The 17,046-nt window shown below is 40.8% G+C and overlaps 1 protein-coding gene across 4 annotated transcripts in view; it reads right to left on the bottom strand.

Moving 5' to 3' along the window:
- Positions 1-15,177, bottom strand: part of DCLK1 (doublecortin like kinase 1) — a 230,113-nt gene extending 214,936 nt beyond the window's left edge. The window contains exons 1-3 of one of the 4 annotated variants that reach the window (XM_030274107.4): positions 14,856-15,177; positions 11,457-11,845; positions 1,680-2,026 (exon numbers count right to left, since the gene is read on the bottom strand). In XM_030274107.4, the coding sequence (XP_030129967.1) occupies positions 1,680-2,026; positions 11,457-11,832 (723 nt within the window). In that variant the 5' untranslated portion in view covers positions 11,833-11,845; positions 14,856-15,177. The remainder of the gene's footprint in view (positions 1-1,679; positions 2,027-11,456; positions 11,846-14,855) is intronic. The other 3 variants (XM_012569748.5, XM_030274134.4, XM_041716483.2) reach the window with 3 other exon arrangements.
- Between the last annotated feature and the right edge of the window lie 1,869 nt (positions 15,178-17,046).

Raw genomic sequence — 17,046 nt, 5'->3', positions numbered from 1 at the left:
TCAGGCTGAGCTTCTTCAGAGCTAAACCACAAGTGTATTTGCATATAAAATACAAAGCATATGCATTCCTTTTTTACTGAGAGGGTTTGCAGGAACCAGAATAATCATTCAAGATCTGTCAGTGTCCTGCAGAGACCATCACTGACCTTTGTAGCTTTAAAATCTCAACTCCTTCCTCAAACTTACTAGTCTTAGTGCCCCCTGGAGCATGAGACAAGGTAAGAAAGAACAGGAGTTCAGAGTTTCCCTCAACACACACTTCACCTTTGCTGCAGAAAAAAAAGAATTTCACATTCACATTTTCCTCCAGGTCAAAGTTCCCAATAAAGTCACAGTAAGGAGATCATTACAGGCATGTACACAGTCACCAAGAACTGTACTACTGTGTGTAACTGGTGTCAGAGGTTACTGATACAAAACAGCAGATAGAAGGGACTTCTGGTCAAGCCAGACTTGGCCCTGATTTGATCCAATGTTCTGAATAAGCAGCTTGTCCTTTAAGCAGTCTTCTCTGAGATCAGAAAGTACTGCTGTAGCTTTTCCTGGAGCTATGCCTGCACATCAGCCCCAGCAACTGCAGATATGTTAGGACATCACCAGATCTTGCTGAGCATTGATTTACCTGTATCAGGCAGATTTGGCAGCATCTCAGTAGCAACAGTGTTTGCTGCACATCTGTGAATCATTGAACCTAGAATCTGTAAAAACACCGCTGTATTACAGCAGAAATATCACAGTCTCTAGCAGCTTCTAGCTTCTCAGGGAGACTTCTTCAGTTTAATAAGTTACATCTGTAAATGCAAATATCTGCCTTATTTCTCTAGAGTCACCATTGCTCTAAATCAATTCAGGTCACACTGAAATTAGCCTTGCCCTTCAGCAGGTTAAGAGCTTTTCCCATTTTGCTATAATTAATACATGTCCATAGAAAAATTACAAATAAAGTGAAAGACAAAAAAAAAAAAGTGGGATTATTCTGTAATATTTTTTTATGTCACTCTATCCCCAAGTTCAATAAGAAGCTTCTCAAAAACCTCTGCTGCAATTTAATAAGTCAGCAAAAAAGAGACACTGCTTGAAGGTATTTCACAGAAGAAATAATATGAAACCTACAAGAGACTCCTCAAAAAATGTGAGCACCACAAATAATCCTACCTGTATTCCTGCAATAGGAAAAAAAAGCTCATTCATTTTCTAAGCTTGTACCGTCTTCGTTGTCCATTTTAGGTGCAATAAGATTCATCGTTTAGTCACTCTGGAGAGCAGTAGGTCTGCATTTATCATGGTGAAATGCGTCCTCACTGTTTGTTCTTACAGTTTACGGAAAGACAAGTACAATGACTCATAAAACTGCTGCAAGAAAAAGCTGAAACAAGTTAACAGAATGAGCTTAAGTGACATCCTTCATCCCACGTTTCCGGCATGCAGAGCCAAAACCATATCACACTTTCAACAGAACAGATTTGGAGCTATTATTTATCATAAATGGCGAGACCCTCAGCAAGGCCAAGTAATGTTTCATGGTGTTCCTGAGCTGCTCACAGATCTTAAGTACACTATAAGTAGTAGCTCTGGCTGTACGTTCTAGAGCAAATGGGACTCTTTTAGATTAATGTATATTTTCTTTTGGAAAATTATATTTTTTTCATGCTGAGAATGGTCATCATGAAAATTCTTACCTGTTTTCCATCTAGTGTGTATAGGCGTTTAACCACCCCTGAATCCAGCTTGATGGCATCAGTTATATCAGTAAGAACCTGTTCAAAGGAATGTGCTGTCTTCTTGTTGAGCAGAATTCGGACTGCCTTACGTGGCTTCACTCCGCTCCTGATGATAGTGACCAGTTTAGGCCTAATGAAATCCTTATTCTCTTTTGTATCTGGAGCACCTCCTTTAGCAGTGGCAAGAGATGGCACTGAACGAGAAGTAGAAGTTGTCTTAACATTCACTGACCAGTTTGGGTTTACATTCTTTGTGTACTCCAGTTTCTTGAAGGGTTCTATGGAGCCACATACATAACTTTCCCCTGTGGAAACAAAAGGAAAAGTCCAGCAAGTCAGATTGGAGAGAGAAGAAAAAAGAAAAATGCAGGAAAATACAAAATCAAATCCTTCTCAAATTATTAAATATTATTCTTATCATTCTTGATCTACAGCACATAAATATTGATCTCTTCCCTTCTCAGATGCTATTGACTACAAAATGAGTGATCTTTTAAAGATCACTCTTCAGTTAACTGTTTGAGAAATGCTGTTACAAAAATCCTTGAAAGCAGCAGTTTTCTTATCAGGAAACACTATTTGCAGTGGGGACCACTGCTATCAGTAAACACAATAAACAGTGCTCATATTTCACCAGCAGCCCAGCCACAGCACATTATCACAGTACTACCCCAGCCTTCATGCTTAAGTGGCCCACTCCTAAGAAAACATCAGGCCCCAAATACTTCAGAGGAAATACTATGAAACATTACCAAAAAATATGGGCTACAAATAACATTTTATTAAGAAGGTGAATGAAAGTGTCATGGAAATTTGTTTTGATTTTTTTTAAAGCTTTAGGCATCATAAACCCAGGATATGTAGAGACAAGAAATCTCCCTGTATTGTTGACTGACTAAATAATATAATATATGGGGAAATGAAGACAAAGAGTAGCAATGACAGACTTCTCATCACAACAAATTTACCATACTTAAATGAAAAATAGTAGCTATTAGCTCCTCTTTCTGTTGGAGCATTATCTACAGTAAAATATTTTTGCACATACCACACCCACACAACTTCTGGGGAACTAGAAATCAGCCAGAAAACCCAGCAGACTGCAGAGTTGCACCTGAACCCAGTCCAGCTGAAGGCTGCTGTGTAAAGGACAACTACTTGGGTGCTCCCAAACTCTCCCCTGAGCTTGACTCTGTGGCTGTGCTAGCAGTAGCACTGGATGAGTCAGATCAGCTCAATGATCTGACTGAACACACCAAAGACACTACTAATTTTGCAACATCAAGCTCATCCAGTTCATCCTCTGTCTGGGGAAAAACAAACAAACAAGCCAAACAAAAACTCAAAGAAACTAATACTAGATCCAGCAAGACCACACCTTCTGGCAGCCTGCAGTTAAATCACAAATAATTCAAGATCCTATCCTGAACAATACCACAGAGACATCTGAGATGTTTTATTTCTTCTGGGTTCAAGAGTTCACTGTATGCTAATAGCACAGAGGCCTTCCTGTCAGAAATTTAGCCCAGGGTAACAAAACCAGAACAAAACTCAGTGATGCACCTCCTATGCCAAAAAACATGTAAAAACCAAAGATATTCCTAGTGACCCCTACCCCTAAGGAAAAAGGACTCACAGTTCAATCATTAAGAGAAAGTATTAAAAATTAATTTCTGAACAAGTTTCAAGGCACCCAAACCAATTCCAGAGATATTACAGCACACAAGGAATAGATACAAAGAGTCACCACATTTAAAAATGGAGGCAGGCAACACTGGGACTTGAGGCTTGGATAAAGGTAGGCTCTTCCTTTTTTCCACTGCATATATACAAGATAGATAGATATGTATATGGAAACATCAGAGTAGAAGGGCTCAGCTACAGTAATGAGTGGTCAAACAGTGCAGGTTCTCTTTTATCCATGTCCCTGTCCAATTGTTCTAGTATTAGCTACTCAGTTACTGCCAGGTCAGAATGCACCCACAGAACCACATCCACAAAATTAACAAGTTTTAAGGGAAAGAAAAGAAATCCTACTATGAGTAAGACTGCTCTCAATACAATAAATACCTGCTCTATAAAATAATTTGCAGAAGTTTCATGTAAAATTTTTTCAGTAAAATTTATTCTTGTCTACACTTGTGTTTGCTGTAAGATGTAAAATCCACCAACTACACATTTTTTGGTTTTTTGTTGGATTTTTTTGTTTGCTTGTTTGGGTTTTTTTCCCTTGTTTTTTTGGAGGGAGGATATAAATCTGGATTTTCAGGCTGAGTCCTATTAGGGAAATTGTTCACTTCAGTTGCAGAAAATAGCATTTATTTAAAATCAAGTCTTCAAATTAAAACTCACTTCTCAAAGGGCAGGATCATAAATAAATGTCGATACACAGTGTACTCAGAAGATCTACTTTAGTTTATTAAGAACTCTTTTGGATCCTCTTCCTGAAAGGACAGTGTTCCACATGATTTTTAATATCAGTTACATTTAAAGGTCAGATGGATTCCTTGTAGCATTTAACAGCAAATCAGCTCTTCATTACAAAACTAGATTTATATAAATGATCATTTAAAAAGGACCAATAGAATCACTGAAGGTTTGGAATTGTTTGAACATAAGCATTTTTGCCCTTTCCGCGTTTCCAACAGTATCATATTACATCACTAAAATATTTACACAAAAATGATTTTTTCAAGAGGCTCTTGATTTATTTATATTTATCTATAATATTTATCTACAGAATACCTATTATATACCTATTAATACCTATTATATATATAGAATATAGAAAAAAGGTAGAGCATCCAAGGCATTCTTATCTTTAATAAGAACTATTTTACATATGTTAACAGAAACACAGATACTTCTCCCATAATGTTGTTATTTAAAATTATTTTAGATGTCATCCAGGGACTGCAATTTTCATGCATGCTGGTCCTAAGGGTCAGGCCTGTAAGAATAAACATCTTTAGCACCTCTGGCATTTTATGCAGAATAATCTCAAATAAACGGACAAAAGATCTTCACCTAGATTTTCATTCCCTTATTTTTCACCAGTACCTCCAGGAGAGAAGACTGTAAAAAGTTTCACAAGGGGCATGACTTGAAAGTCAATAAATCCATCTCCTGCTTTAGCTATTGCTTCCTCATCATCAGCCTTCAGTAACTGGCAACTGGAAGAAGAAAGTAACAACCTCCAGATACTAGATTCCTAACAGAACAAGTGTTGAGGAGGATTCTTTGAAGAAACTGGATTAAGCAAAGGGCACAGACAACAGAGGCTATTTAGAAGTGTCAATTTGATTGCAGATCCCCAGGAGAGGGGAGCAAGTGTTTCACAGTTCAGTCAGCCATCACTAATGGAATTTTGACTCTTGATTGCAGTATCAATAGCCATTAGAAAAAGAAAAGGGGAACACCCAGTTGCTTCGGGGGATCCAGCATCTAGGGAAAAAAGTGATTACTACACCTTACAAAGTATCCCTTTCCTGAGAGCCTCTTCACAGCAACAGTGGAAATGAAACACACACCACTGGAACCTTTCAAAAAATGCACAGCACTTGTTGGTCAGTTTCAAACCAGTAACCCTACAATGCTCAGCAGTTCATGAAATGGCATGTGGAACAATGGGAATTCATGTGGAACAATCTCAATCTTAGCATTGAGAAATTAATCATAATGTAGAAGGGCAGATCCCAAAACATTTTTTATGCTTTAAAAAAATAAAGAAAAAAAAAAAAAGAGTGGAAAAACCTACTACCTGCAGTTGCATATCTGTCAAAATTCAATGCAGCTGACCTATCAGAGACATGCAACACTGGAGGATAGTTCTTATAGGTCATGACAGAATTTCAAGACTTGCTTCACTTATTAAATATTTTTTAAAATAGTATCTGTGTGTACAAAGTGGTTGCTAAGGAGACACTGAATCACTGCACGTAAGTACTGGAGCTTTCCTGATGCAAGTGTCTCCCTGTTTTCCACATTGGTATTAGCAGTAAGTTGGTTTTCTTGAGCTTGTTGATATTCTCCCTATAAGAATGACCAAGGCATCATCTCTTAAAAGCCATTTTTCGTGTTGCTTTTGAGTGCTTAAGGTGACTTGGCCTAAAATGGCTTCATGAGGAAGCCAGTTGATGCTAGGTGGAAACCCTGGAGATGGAAAAGAGAACCTGGTTTGAATCACACAAGCAGAGAAGGAACATCAACCCCTCTTTGTGGAGGTCAGGATTTGCCCATTTATGGAAAATAGTGTTGATTCCTTGGAGTACAATATGTAGCAGGAATGTAAAGTTAATTTGTTAATTAGCAGTGATTTACTGGGGTCCATTTCCCCAACAGATAGGGCAAGAAATATGTTAAGAGGATGTGGAAGGGACTAGCACCCACAGCACTCCATGCCTAAGCACACCTGCGTTTCTTCACTTCTACCCTTTGGTTTTATACATACAAAAGGCAGAATCTCTACCTCTCTGGAGAAAGGACCAAAAATTCTGACTGTGCCTCACTACACAGAGCAGATTGCAAAAGGAAGATGACCTGAATCAAATAAATTACTGATACTTGATAGTTCCCAAATGTGTTAGTTAATAGAACAATAACCTACTTTAACTACATTGCTGCTGCCTTGTCTTCCTGCAGGGTCTGAAAAAAATGCAACAGTGCAGAAGAGATGGAGCATCTTCAGGAAATAAATCTGACCTACACATGTTCACCTTGCAATCACATGCACCAGAAACTTTAAATCAGATCTCCTCTGACCTTGGAAAGGACTTCTTTCACAAACTAACTTCCTTCTCAGTTCAGACTAAAAAGTTTTTTTTTTTCTTCATCAAAAGCCAAATAAAAATACTTCCTCTTCCTCTGCCCCCTCAAATTTCTACAGTCTTGTTACAAGTAAGATAGACACTGTACACACTTTTAAAAAAAGTCCACCAAAAATAATGTAAAGCACCTTGAATAAGAAACCACATGGACTTCCAAAAGCTGTTAAGCAGGACACAAAGATGATCAACAGCCTAATGGATGAACAAAATAATCAAATAAACAGTGCCAGAACAACCCTCTACTATTTTATGCAACAGGATCATTCAGCTGTTTGTTTATTAAACAATATAAGGATTACAGCCATTTCTGCCACAGGATTCAGTCCAAGTTTCCCTAAATTTGATAGCCCTGGATCAAGTCCATGGTAAATATCCAGTGTAAATTTAATCCTACAAACAAATGTCCACATAGATTCAGCTCTACAAACATTTAAACAGATACTTTACTATTATTATTTTGATAGCACATTACAGATGCATATGAATCTTTCTAGCCCATCAGTTCCCAGCTGCTGAGGTAGGCATGATCTAGAAGAAGCCATTAGCTCTAGAGAGCATCACAGACCACATCAATCAATTCCTACAGTCTGGCCTGGCTGGGCTCCTCACCAACACCCGAGTGCCTGGTAGAGTCAAGAAGGCAGCAGGAATACTGGGAAGGAGAGGGAGAAGCTGAAATACAAGAAATGAGGTGGTAGTAGGAGTAGCAAGACCTGTATACAAAACAAGTCAGGAACACTTGCAGCCCATCACTTCACCAAGGACACGCTGCCTTTTGAACCCTGCACTGGCAGGCAGTTTCTTTGCTGCTCTGAGCACAAACTGCCTGCCTCCATCACGAGAGCCTTCCCAAGTCCTCATGTGACCCAGCATTTCCTCTGCCCTGCAGCGAGGTTCACATCTCCCAAGAGTTATTAGCTAGCTACAGCTATTACTGGATTTTAAAGCTGGCATATCTGCATCCTTTCAAACTGCTCCTTCAACAAGGTTTGCAGCAGTCAGGTAATCCCTGAGAGGCATTCATTTTTATTTTTCAGATTATTCCTTAAAACTGTTTTTGCCATTATGCCTACACAAAACCTGCAGACACAGACAGAAGTCTTTAGAATCATTTGGCAGTGCACCCAGTATTGACATGTGACAAAATTGTTTCCCCAGTATGCTCTCAGCCTTGTGGTCTGGGGCTTTCAGTTGGTCTTTGACTGCCAGCTCTCAGCTGCAGGGTTAACTTTGTGGTAGGTATCATAGAAACCTAAAACAATTGATTCTGATTCATACCCAAGACTTTGAGGTAATATTATAATAAAAATTAATGAGAAAGGGATGAAGTTCTGGCTACAGACTGATTCTGTGGTCTTTGTTCCACAAAGCAGGACTCCAAGAGTAAAAACTGTAAATATTCTTCGTTTCAGAGTCACCTTGCATTGTTTATTTTGGGGTAAGACCTCTCCAGCTTCAGATTTAAGGTTGATACAGTTTTGGAGAAGTCCTTTCCTGAAACTTCCTTTACAGCTAAAAAAATTAGCCTTCAAGAGTAACTTCATCTTTATTGTTTTTACATGCTTTGATTGCATGTCATGCCTAGGAAATAAAGTCATGTCACACTCAGAATCCATTCTTTAAATGTAAGATGGTCCTAACATCAGGGCTGACAAAAAGGAGGAACTTGAATCTATTTCATTCTTCCCTTCATGTAGGGTGACAGAAGTTACAGACCATGTGAAACTTTTTACAACAGTACATACCCCTTATTATCAAATTCCAACAAATCTCATGTGCAGAAGTCTTAACAAAGACTTAACAAAGGGTGGGTGGGGGGAGGAAAAACCAAAATCAATCAAACCAAAACCCCACAAAACCCCACATCCAGGGATGTCATTACTTTCAAATAAAGAGAAAATGTGTCCATGAATCTCAAAATAATCTACATCCCCAGCACACAGCCATGCCAACTTTGAGCTGTATGCAGAATGAAACTATATATAACTGAAGCAAAACAGCTCTTTTACAATCTTTTTCCTTTGGGACTATCTTTCATGCAGTTCTGTGTATTTAGCTCTGGGATGAAAGACAGTGGCGGCTGCTGCCTCATTTCCCTCAAGAGCCTCTCTGTCTTTATGTATCACATGTGAAGGTAAGAGTACAGGAACTTCCTCACAGGCATAAAGGCAAAAACCAATTCTAAAAATTAAGGCTTTATACATTTGCTTTACATTGAAATCACCAAATCAATGTCCCCGCAATCACATAAATTCATAACAGTCTCAATAAATTAATTAGTGAATTCACACAGGAAGGGAATAGTCTCACTGTGAAGAAAGCAATGCTTCATATTTCAGTAGATGGAGCAAAAATGTCATTTGGCAAGAGGCAAAAATCAAGTGATTTTCCAGCTATTTAAACACAAAGAACAGCTTCAAGCTAATTAATGCTGTACCAGATGAGCCAAACTCTAATAAATTTGTATAGTAAAGAGTGGAAGGAGCTTATGCAAAAACCAGCATTGAGCTAATAATATATGAACCCATGCTCCACTGAGAAGTTCTGTGAGTGAAACAACCCACCCTGCAGTTTTATACAAATAAACAGAAACCTCTTTTCAGACAGAATGAGGATGTAGCTCTCTTTTTCCACACAAAGACTGACTTCTGTAAATCCCGCAGTCCTAATGGGACAAGAAAACAAGACTGTCCTCCTTGAATGATACCAGGAAGGGAAGATGTATTCATTGAAAGGGTAAGGAGAAAAGTCCCAAAGGATTTAAAAAAATCCCAAATGCTTTCTTTAAAATAAACCTAGGCTCTTGCACTGTCATTCATTTTGACTGACTGATTAATAGCTGGTATTATTCTTCACTAGGATGCCAAAATAAACCAGTCTTACAGGTTGCTGGATTTATTTCTGAATTCAGTTCTTTATTTTCAAAACTGGTTCTGACTGGCTGCAAAAGGACTGTGCAAATCAACATTAACATCAATGAATCTTGCTTCTTGTTGAGCATACCAATCAAATAAGCAAATGCACAAAGACTGCTTTTAAAGAGATGTTGATTAATATTGGTCTTTCCTCCCAGAAATTGATTTTATCTGGCAATTAAATACTGTCCTGACAAATATAGTTTCAACTGTGTCCTGAAAATGATAACATTGCTCCTAAGACCAGTTTCCTTTCATTTCTCTATACCTCTGTTACTGTTACCTCCAAGCCTGTTACTTAGACAATCTCACTCCTTCACTTTTCTTTCTGGGGCATCTTCATGTTGTCCCCTACTTTCCTTTTTACACAACGAAGATTATCAGGTTCTCAATACTTAAAAAGCTCTCCTCTGCTATGACACAAGCAGGAGACAACCCAATGGTGGCTCTACACCTGCTATGCAAAGCTGTGCGCCTTTTTCAGGAGCCACATTTGGCATTACCCTTTTATTCTTCTCTCTCCATGTTAGCCTTCTTCTGATCCTCTCATTACATCCTATTACTGCAAGTTCTCTCACCTGGTGCTAAAAATTAAAATCACATAGAAATTACAATCTCTGTTGCAACTCTAAATTGGCTGTCTGGTGGCTATCTATCCATTCTTTACTGGTTTGTCCATGGCATATTGGGGCCAAGGGTAGGATGGAAGCAAAAATAAATGAATTGTTCTACCTTTATTTTCTTGGAACACAATCAAGCATCTGCATTTAAACTTCACAGGTAAGAAACACTCTCATTTATGGCCATGTGATAGTCAATGCCTTCATACACTGTACATTCTGTTTTACACTAAAAACCCACTGCAGTCCAGAGGCACTTCATGTTGGAAAAGCTACTTTAGCTATCTGTAAAAATTGTGAAAAGTACTATTAATTTTTTAAGTTTAATATTCAGATTGATTAATGATGACAGCTTCTTTTGGCAACAGAACTATCACTGAAGGAGTGATAAATTTGTTCTCAATCAGCAAATTAATGACTGCCATGTCTGACATTTGACAGTGATCTAGAATTGTCAGTTCTGACCAAATCACTGGTGATGGTTTATCCTGCAGGTACACAAGCCTTATTTAACAGACAACCTAAGATCTCTACAGCTATCTGAAAGGAGGCTGTAGCAAGGTGGGTGTTGGTCCTCTCCTCAAAAGTAATAAGACAAGAGGAAAGGCCTCAAGTAGTGCCAGAGCAGGATTAGATTGGGTATTAGGAAAAATTTCTTCATGGAAAAGGCTGTCAAGCGCTGGAACAGGTCATTGTAGGCTTTTAAGATGTGCAGATGTGACACTTAGGGACATGATTTAGTGGTGGCCTTAGCAGTTCTCGGTTAACAGTTGGACTCAATGATGTAAGAGGTCATTTTCAACCTTACCATTCCTATGACTGTGGAAAAGTGATAAACTACAGAGGAAAAAAGTAGAAAAATCTACCCCAGCTGAATCACGGCTACAATATTACTCTTTTAACAGGTTGCCAACATCTATGCCATGCAATGGGAGCCTAGTATTTTACTTAAGATATATTTACCTGTAGAGAAGAGATAGAGCTCTTCACTAGGCTTCTTCTTGAAAAAAACAAAAACATCTGAATTGGATTTACATAGGTTTCATTAGCACCACTGAACTTTTAAAGTTCAACAGACTAAACTCATTGGTTTGACCTTGCATCTTTATGAAAAGAAGGATTAGATGCAATCTTCAGGATCTAGGACTATCAACACTGTGTTAAAAGGAAAAGGTTAGACACATTCAACAAGGAAATAAGTAGCAAGACAACAATATTTCAAGGCGTCATTTAAGATATCCACAATTCTAGTCAGACCATTGGAAATCCTTCTTTTATCAATAAGAATACCATTACCTCTTTTTGAAAGACTTAAAAAGATTAGACAAAGGCTGATTAAAACTTAACTTTATACCTCCAAATCTTACTGCTCACCTTCTACTAGCTGGTCCAAGGAGGAAATCTTCTTGGAGCCATCAATTGTGTAGATTGTTCTCACTCCCTGGGGCAGGTTCACATTGTCGGACAGAGTTCGGGTCAGGTCAGCCAGGAGAGCTTCGAAGGACCTAAACCGGTCAGGGGAGATGGCATATACAATCCCTTTGAAATACCGGTCTCCATTACGATAGAAACGAACTTTCTTGGCTTTCTTCTCAGAGCTCAGGGTCTGTAGGGTACGGGTTCGGTAAAAGCTGCAGTGGGCACTGTGGGTAGGGCTGGGTAAACCATTCACCCGGGACCCTCTGCCATATCGCTGTGCTTTATCACGCTCATCAAAATGCTCCAGCTCCATATCTCTCCCAAGGGACATCTTGAAGTTCAACCTAAGCAATGCACAAGAAAAAAAAAAGCTTAAGAAACTTAGAAGTTTTAAGGGAGTGCAATTTATGTGTTCTATACATCGCTTTTACAGAGGACTACTTCCTAGGTTGAGAAAAAAGTTTGAATAAAACCATGCTACATTCACATGGTCATTTTTCACATAAGTGTCTTGCCATGCCTTAAGAGCTACATTTAAGTTAGACATCCTAATAACGTCACTCATGAACTCAAATGCGAATGACAAGCAAACACTGAGAAGTGTTTGCTCAAATTCAGTATCTCGGAAAACGAGGTGACTAAGTTGACCTAATGGAAAAAAAGAATAAATGCATCAGCTTTCTACTTTTTCTCATGTTATATTCAGGTGCTATTTGAGTCTCATCTACCTTCTTAACTGTTTGCCCCCACTAAACTTGGCTTCAGCTGTGATCGCAAGAGGTGTTGTTCCAGAAAGGCTGCCAGTTGCCAACAACTAAGCAATTAAGAAATTTTCAGAGGAACAGATGTGGCAGGTTGGCAATGAGAATCAGGTATCACACATACTGGGTCAATCCCAATGTCAAAAACTACCTGCATATTCCAACCATTGGTTTCCTCACAGCCTAAGCTTTGTAATAAATTATTTCAGTTGTCCTTGCACAAATGTTTTACACACTCAGAACCAACAGAAGGGCTCAAACGGCACAAAATTAAAGAAAAAATATATTGGGAGACAGCGTTTTTCAATGAGCAAGCTACTTCAGGGCTCTATGTCTTCCAAGATATATTATTAATATCCTAAGCCTAATATTCAAATTGATTAAGGCCAACAGCTTCTTTTGCCATCACCAAAGGAGTGATAAAACCAGTGCCATTGAGGAAATAAGCAATTGGTGTCTCCCATGTTTGATTGTGAGAAACACCCATCAACCCTGACCAAAATAATCCCAGCTGTTCAATAGTTTACATAAACAGTTCACATGTTCTGAAATAAAATCAAGGAGGCAAATGTTTCTCTTACTTGTTGACAACCAACACAATACTAAATAACACAAAGTGCACGCTAATCTTCACAAACAGAAGACACAAAATACAAAAAAAAGATAGAATAATCAAAAGATTATTAGGTTCAAAACATATTCATTTTCATTTAGGAGCCACCTAGATTTGCAGTTGTCTGCAGAATAATAAAGCACTGAAAGTTTATTTATAGCACAGATACATAGCCCTAATTTAGAAGTGGCCTCTCTCATTGATTTCCAATAAAAAGACAAAAACCAGCAAGCACTAGCTTTGTTTCAACCACTCATAATGATGTAACCATTAAAAAAAAAATGTATTCAAGCCAGCTGCAGAACAGTGGGAGGAAATAGAGAAAAACTTACAAATGTTCTTTGACTTGCAGAAGTTTGTGTTAAACCAATGATTATACAGCTGGACCCTGATGCTGCAAAGCTGTAGGTGATGTGCTCAGCAACTTCTCAGAGCAGTCCATGTGCTGGACTAGCACAAGCACCTAAGGCAAATGTGGGGCCCTAGTGGGAATTATTTACCCTACTTTGGTTACAGCTCACAACTGACTTTGTTACACCAATACAGGATCATATGCTTATGTATAAATGCAGGATTTATACTTGTAAATCCTTCAGAGGCACTTACACATAGTACAGTATATGTGTTTTCTTGTATATATTAAAAAATACTAATCTCTGCTTTTGCCATGCACACTACATCCTATTTCAGTGAAATTAACAAGAACATTTGCTGTAGCATTTCACTCTATAGGTTAAATGCAAAATACAGCTTAGTGGCCACATTTTGGGATTGAGAACACACCACTACAGCTTCCATGTTTAAAAAATTTTGTCAGTTATTTTAATTCATATCCAATTCCACTGAGAACCTGTTAATCAGATTTGAACAATCCCGGAATGCACAATTCAGAAACTGTATCTCTGAAGAAATTCCCATGCCAAGAAAAATGGATTTTTCTTAGGTCTGCTGTTATCTTTGCTTAAATCATCTCTAATACACCCACCCGCCAAAAAAAAAAGAAAAAAAGAAAAAATAAAAAAGAAAAAAAAAGTTTAGACAAAGATATATTCTTTCAGCTTTATTAATTTTGGATGAGGGGCAAGAAGAATTGCGAGTCACTGTCCTTTCTTCCACACATTTAGCTTTTATCAATAATGTCTGTAATTCTTAAAACCAAAATAGAGCTCCCCTTCAGTTCCACAGTCCTGGTATGTAGAGAAAAACGTGTCTAAACCACAAGGTCAGAGCAGACAAAGAAATCCTAAACAATTTGAGCTGATGTTTCCGTTTGTGTGTATAAATATATAGTCTTATACAGGCAGATATGGAAAACGAACAGACACGCCCCTGAAAAACCACCATGCCAACACTTCACACCCTGACATCTGTTAAAGAATTATTTATAATACAGGTGTCAGTGAGCATTTCCATGAAAAAAAAAAAAAAAAAAAAACACGTAGGCTGATTAAAAAAAACCGACATCACGCCGCGATGTGACCGGGACCCAGCGCCGATCATACGGCGACTAAACAGCAGGATGACCACTAGCCACCGGGGGAGGGCGGCGGGTTTGGTGGGGTAACACGGATACATGCGGCAGCGGGCTCACGAAAAGATTGGGTTTATTCTGCTGGGGTAGGGGAACCGTGTGTGAAACACGCCCATTGCTCCGGAGGTGGCACCGGGCACCTCGGCGCCTCAGGACCCGAGCCGTGCCCGAGCCGCGGGGTGCCCGAGCCGCGGGGTGCCCGAGCCGCGGGGTGCCCGAGCCGCGGGGCAGCGCCGCGCCCGCTCCCTGGGGCCGGACCGCGCTCCCGCACCCGCGGAGCCGCCCGCAGCGGCTGGCGGCGGCCGCCGCCCCACACAATGGGCACAGGTGCAGCGCTCCGCGCCGCGCCCGGCGACTGCGCCCCGGCGGCCCCGCACGCCGCAGCCCCCGCGCAGGACAGGGCAGGGCAGGGCAGGGCAGGGTAGGGTAGGCACGGCCCCGGCGCTTACCTGCTCTCCGCAGCCTGGCGGGCACCTCCTCACTCAGACCTGCCGGCCGGGCGCGGAGGGAAGGCGGCGGCTCGGAATGGGAAGCGGCCAAAGAGCGGCGGCTCCCGCCCTCCCCCCGCGACCACCCGGCTGTAGGCGCAGGAGCTGCCGCAGAAAGCGGCTCTGCTGCCTTTGTTACGCCTCCCCTGGCTGTAGCGCGCTGCCGGGGAGCCCGGGCTGCAGCTGCTTCGCCTTTCTTCTGCTGCTGCCGGTTGCAGTGATTTGCATTAGCCCGGCCCTCATTGAAATGCGGCTCTTCACACCAGCCTCTCCCAGGCGCTCTCCAGAGGGCGGCGCCGCCGCCGCTGTCTCCCCCTCTCTCCCTCCCGTTGCGGGCTCGCTCTTCCATCGGCGCTGCGGGAATGCCGCCGCCGGAGCCGCTGCCAGCCGAGCCCTGCCGGGACCGTCGGGCACCATCCCCGGGTGGGCTCTCCCCGGGCCACATCCCGGCCGCACCGCGGGTCGCTGCCCGCCCGGCGCCTCCCGCCGTCCCGGGCAGCCCCGGCCGGGGAGACGGCTCTGATCCGGAGCTGCCTGTGCCCGGGGCAGAGCTGTGCCTGACGAGGGGGGCATCTGGTCCGAGTCCCAAAAATGCCTTGGGAAGTAATTTTAGGGAATGTGTATGTTAGTATTTCCAGGAGGTTTGCCTGGGCGCGAAGTACTGAAATCCCACCGAGTCCTCAAATCCCCGCCACGGATTGGGTGCTGAAGGTGGGATTGATGTGGAATTTTGGTATTCAAAGCAGGAGCCATGCTTATTCATACCACTCCCTTAGTTACAGCTGATATTCGAGGTGACTAAATTCCATAGATGCTACAGTTTTTAGGCTGAAATTTCTCAGAACATGCGTTTGGCCAAAGGCATCTTGGGTTTCATCTGAGTCACTCAACGCCTGAGCCCATCAGGTCTTGCAGCATGTTTGCTAAGCCAACCTCCACACAAAAAAATTCAGCCATACATGATGCTTTCTCCTCATAGGCTTGTTACCCTTCGCTTTAATGTAAAAATTTAAGTGGTGAGATCCTTCTTGAGATGAAGGATCTGGTTTGCTCCCCTTTGTGCAACAAAGACTTCAGCCCTCTTCTGCTTCTCAGGTAAACAGCCTATGGTCCAGGGGGACATAAAAAGGAAGAAAACACAGTCTGTCCCTTCTGTTGGAGCTGCTCCACTCTGAAAGAATTAAAAATGCATTAGATCAGAGAGAGGGAATTAGTCTGTAACCTCGTGGTTATGGCAGTCATTTGGGAAGGACAAAAGATGGCTTTGTGTGTCTGTATTATGGACAATTTATGTGTTTTATATCCATAAATCCAGAGACAATCAGTAGAGCAGGGACTTAAGCCCAGGGTGCCCCGCTCCCTTTGATAGACCTTTAATCAGAATAGACGCTCCTGTTTAATCTCTCTGAAGGCAAACCAAGCCTTCCATCTACAAAAAATGTAAGAGGCTCAACAGAAGAAGGGGATGGAACACTTCCTTTCTTTTCTTTTCCCCTAGAGAAGTCCACATGTAGGTTCTCAGGAGACAGGAGATTCCCTAAAGGAGAAAAATGAATTGTTGCCTTGTCTTCATCATCGTGGAGGAGTTTTTTAATCACTAAAGAACAGAGCAGACAGAAGTTTTTGAAAGGGAAATGGGAACCTAAAACCTTCAGAAAAACCTTTGCTCAAAGGTTATTAAAATATCTGAACATCAAAAAGAGTCAGAATTCTATGTACGATTGTGTCCACAACACACTCACCACCTAGCTTAGTTTTTGTGGATCTTGTTCTAAGGCACTTAAGTCTTCCCCTATGGACAATGAGGTGCAGAGTCACTTTACTATAAAGACTGTTATTGTTCAGGTGCAAGTTCCTAAAAAATGAACATGTCCACACTGAGTATTTCACCAGCTTTTTAGTCTGTTTGGTTTGAAATGTTCTGGTCTGTGCTTAGACAAAACAGATACCGGTGATATTGGTAACTTTGGTATACTCGAGGGGAGAATGGAAACTAATATTAAAAGAATTCTGGTTGTCTTATAACAAAACTTTATTCTTTAAACCACTTCCTTTGTAGGTCAAAAATCAAATAAAATATTAATGACAGTCTTAAATGATAAGAAAAAGCAAGCAATCACAAAGATTAGAGATGGGAAATACCATTGGGGTC

This window comes from Taeniopygia guttata, chromosome 1, assembly GCF_048771995.1.
Source record: "Taeniopygia guttata chromosome 1, bTaeGut7.mat, whole genome shotgun sequence".
NCBI classification, from domain to species: Eukaryota; Metazoa; Chordata; class Aves; order Passeriformes; family Estrildidae; genus Taeniopygia; species Taeniopygia guttata.
Note: the sequence above shows the minus strand (reverse complement) of the source record. Positions and strands in the feature narration are given on the sequence as shown.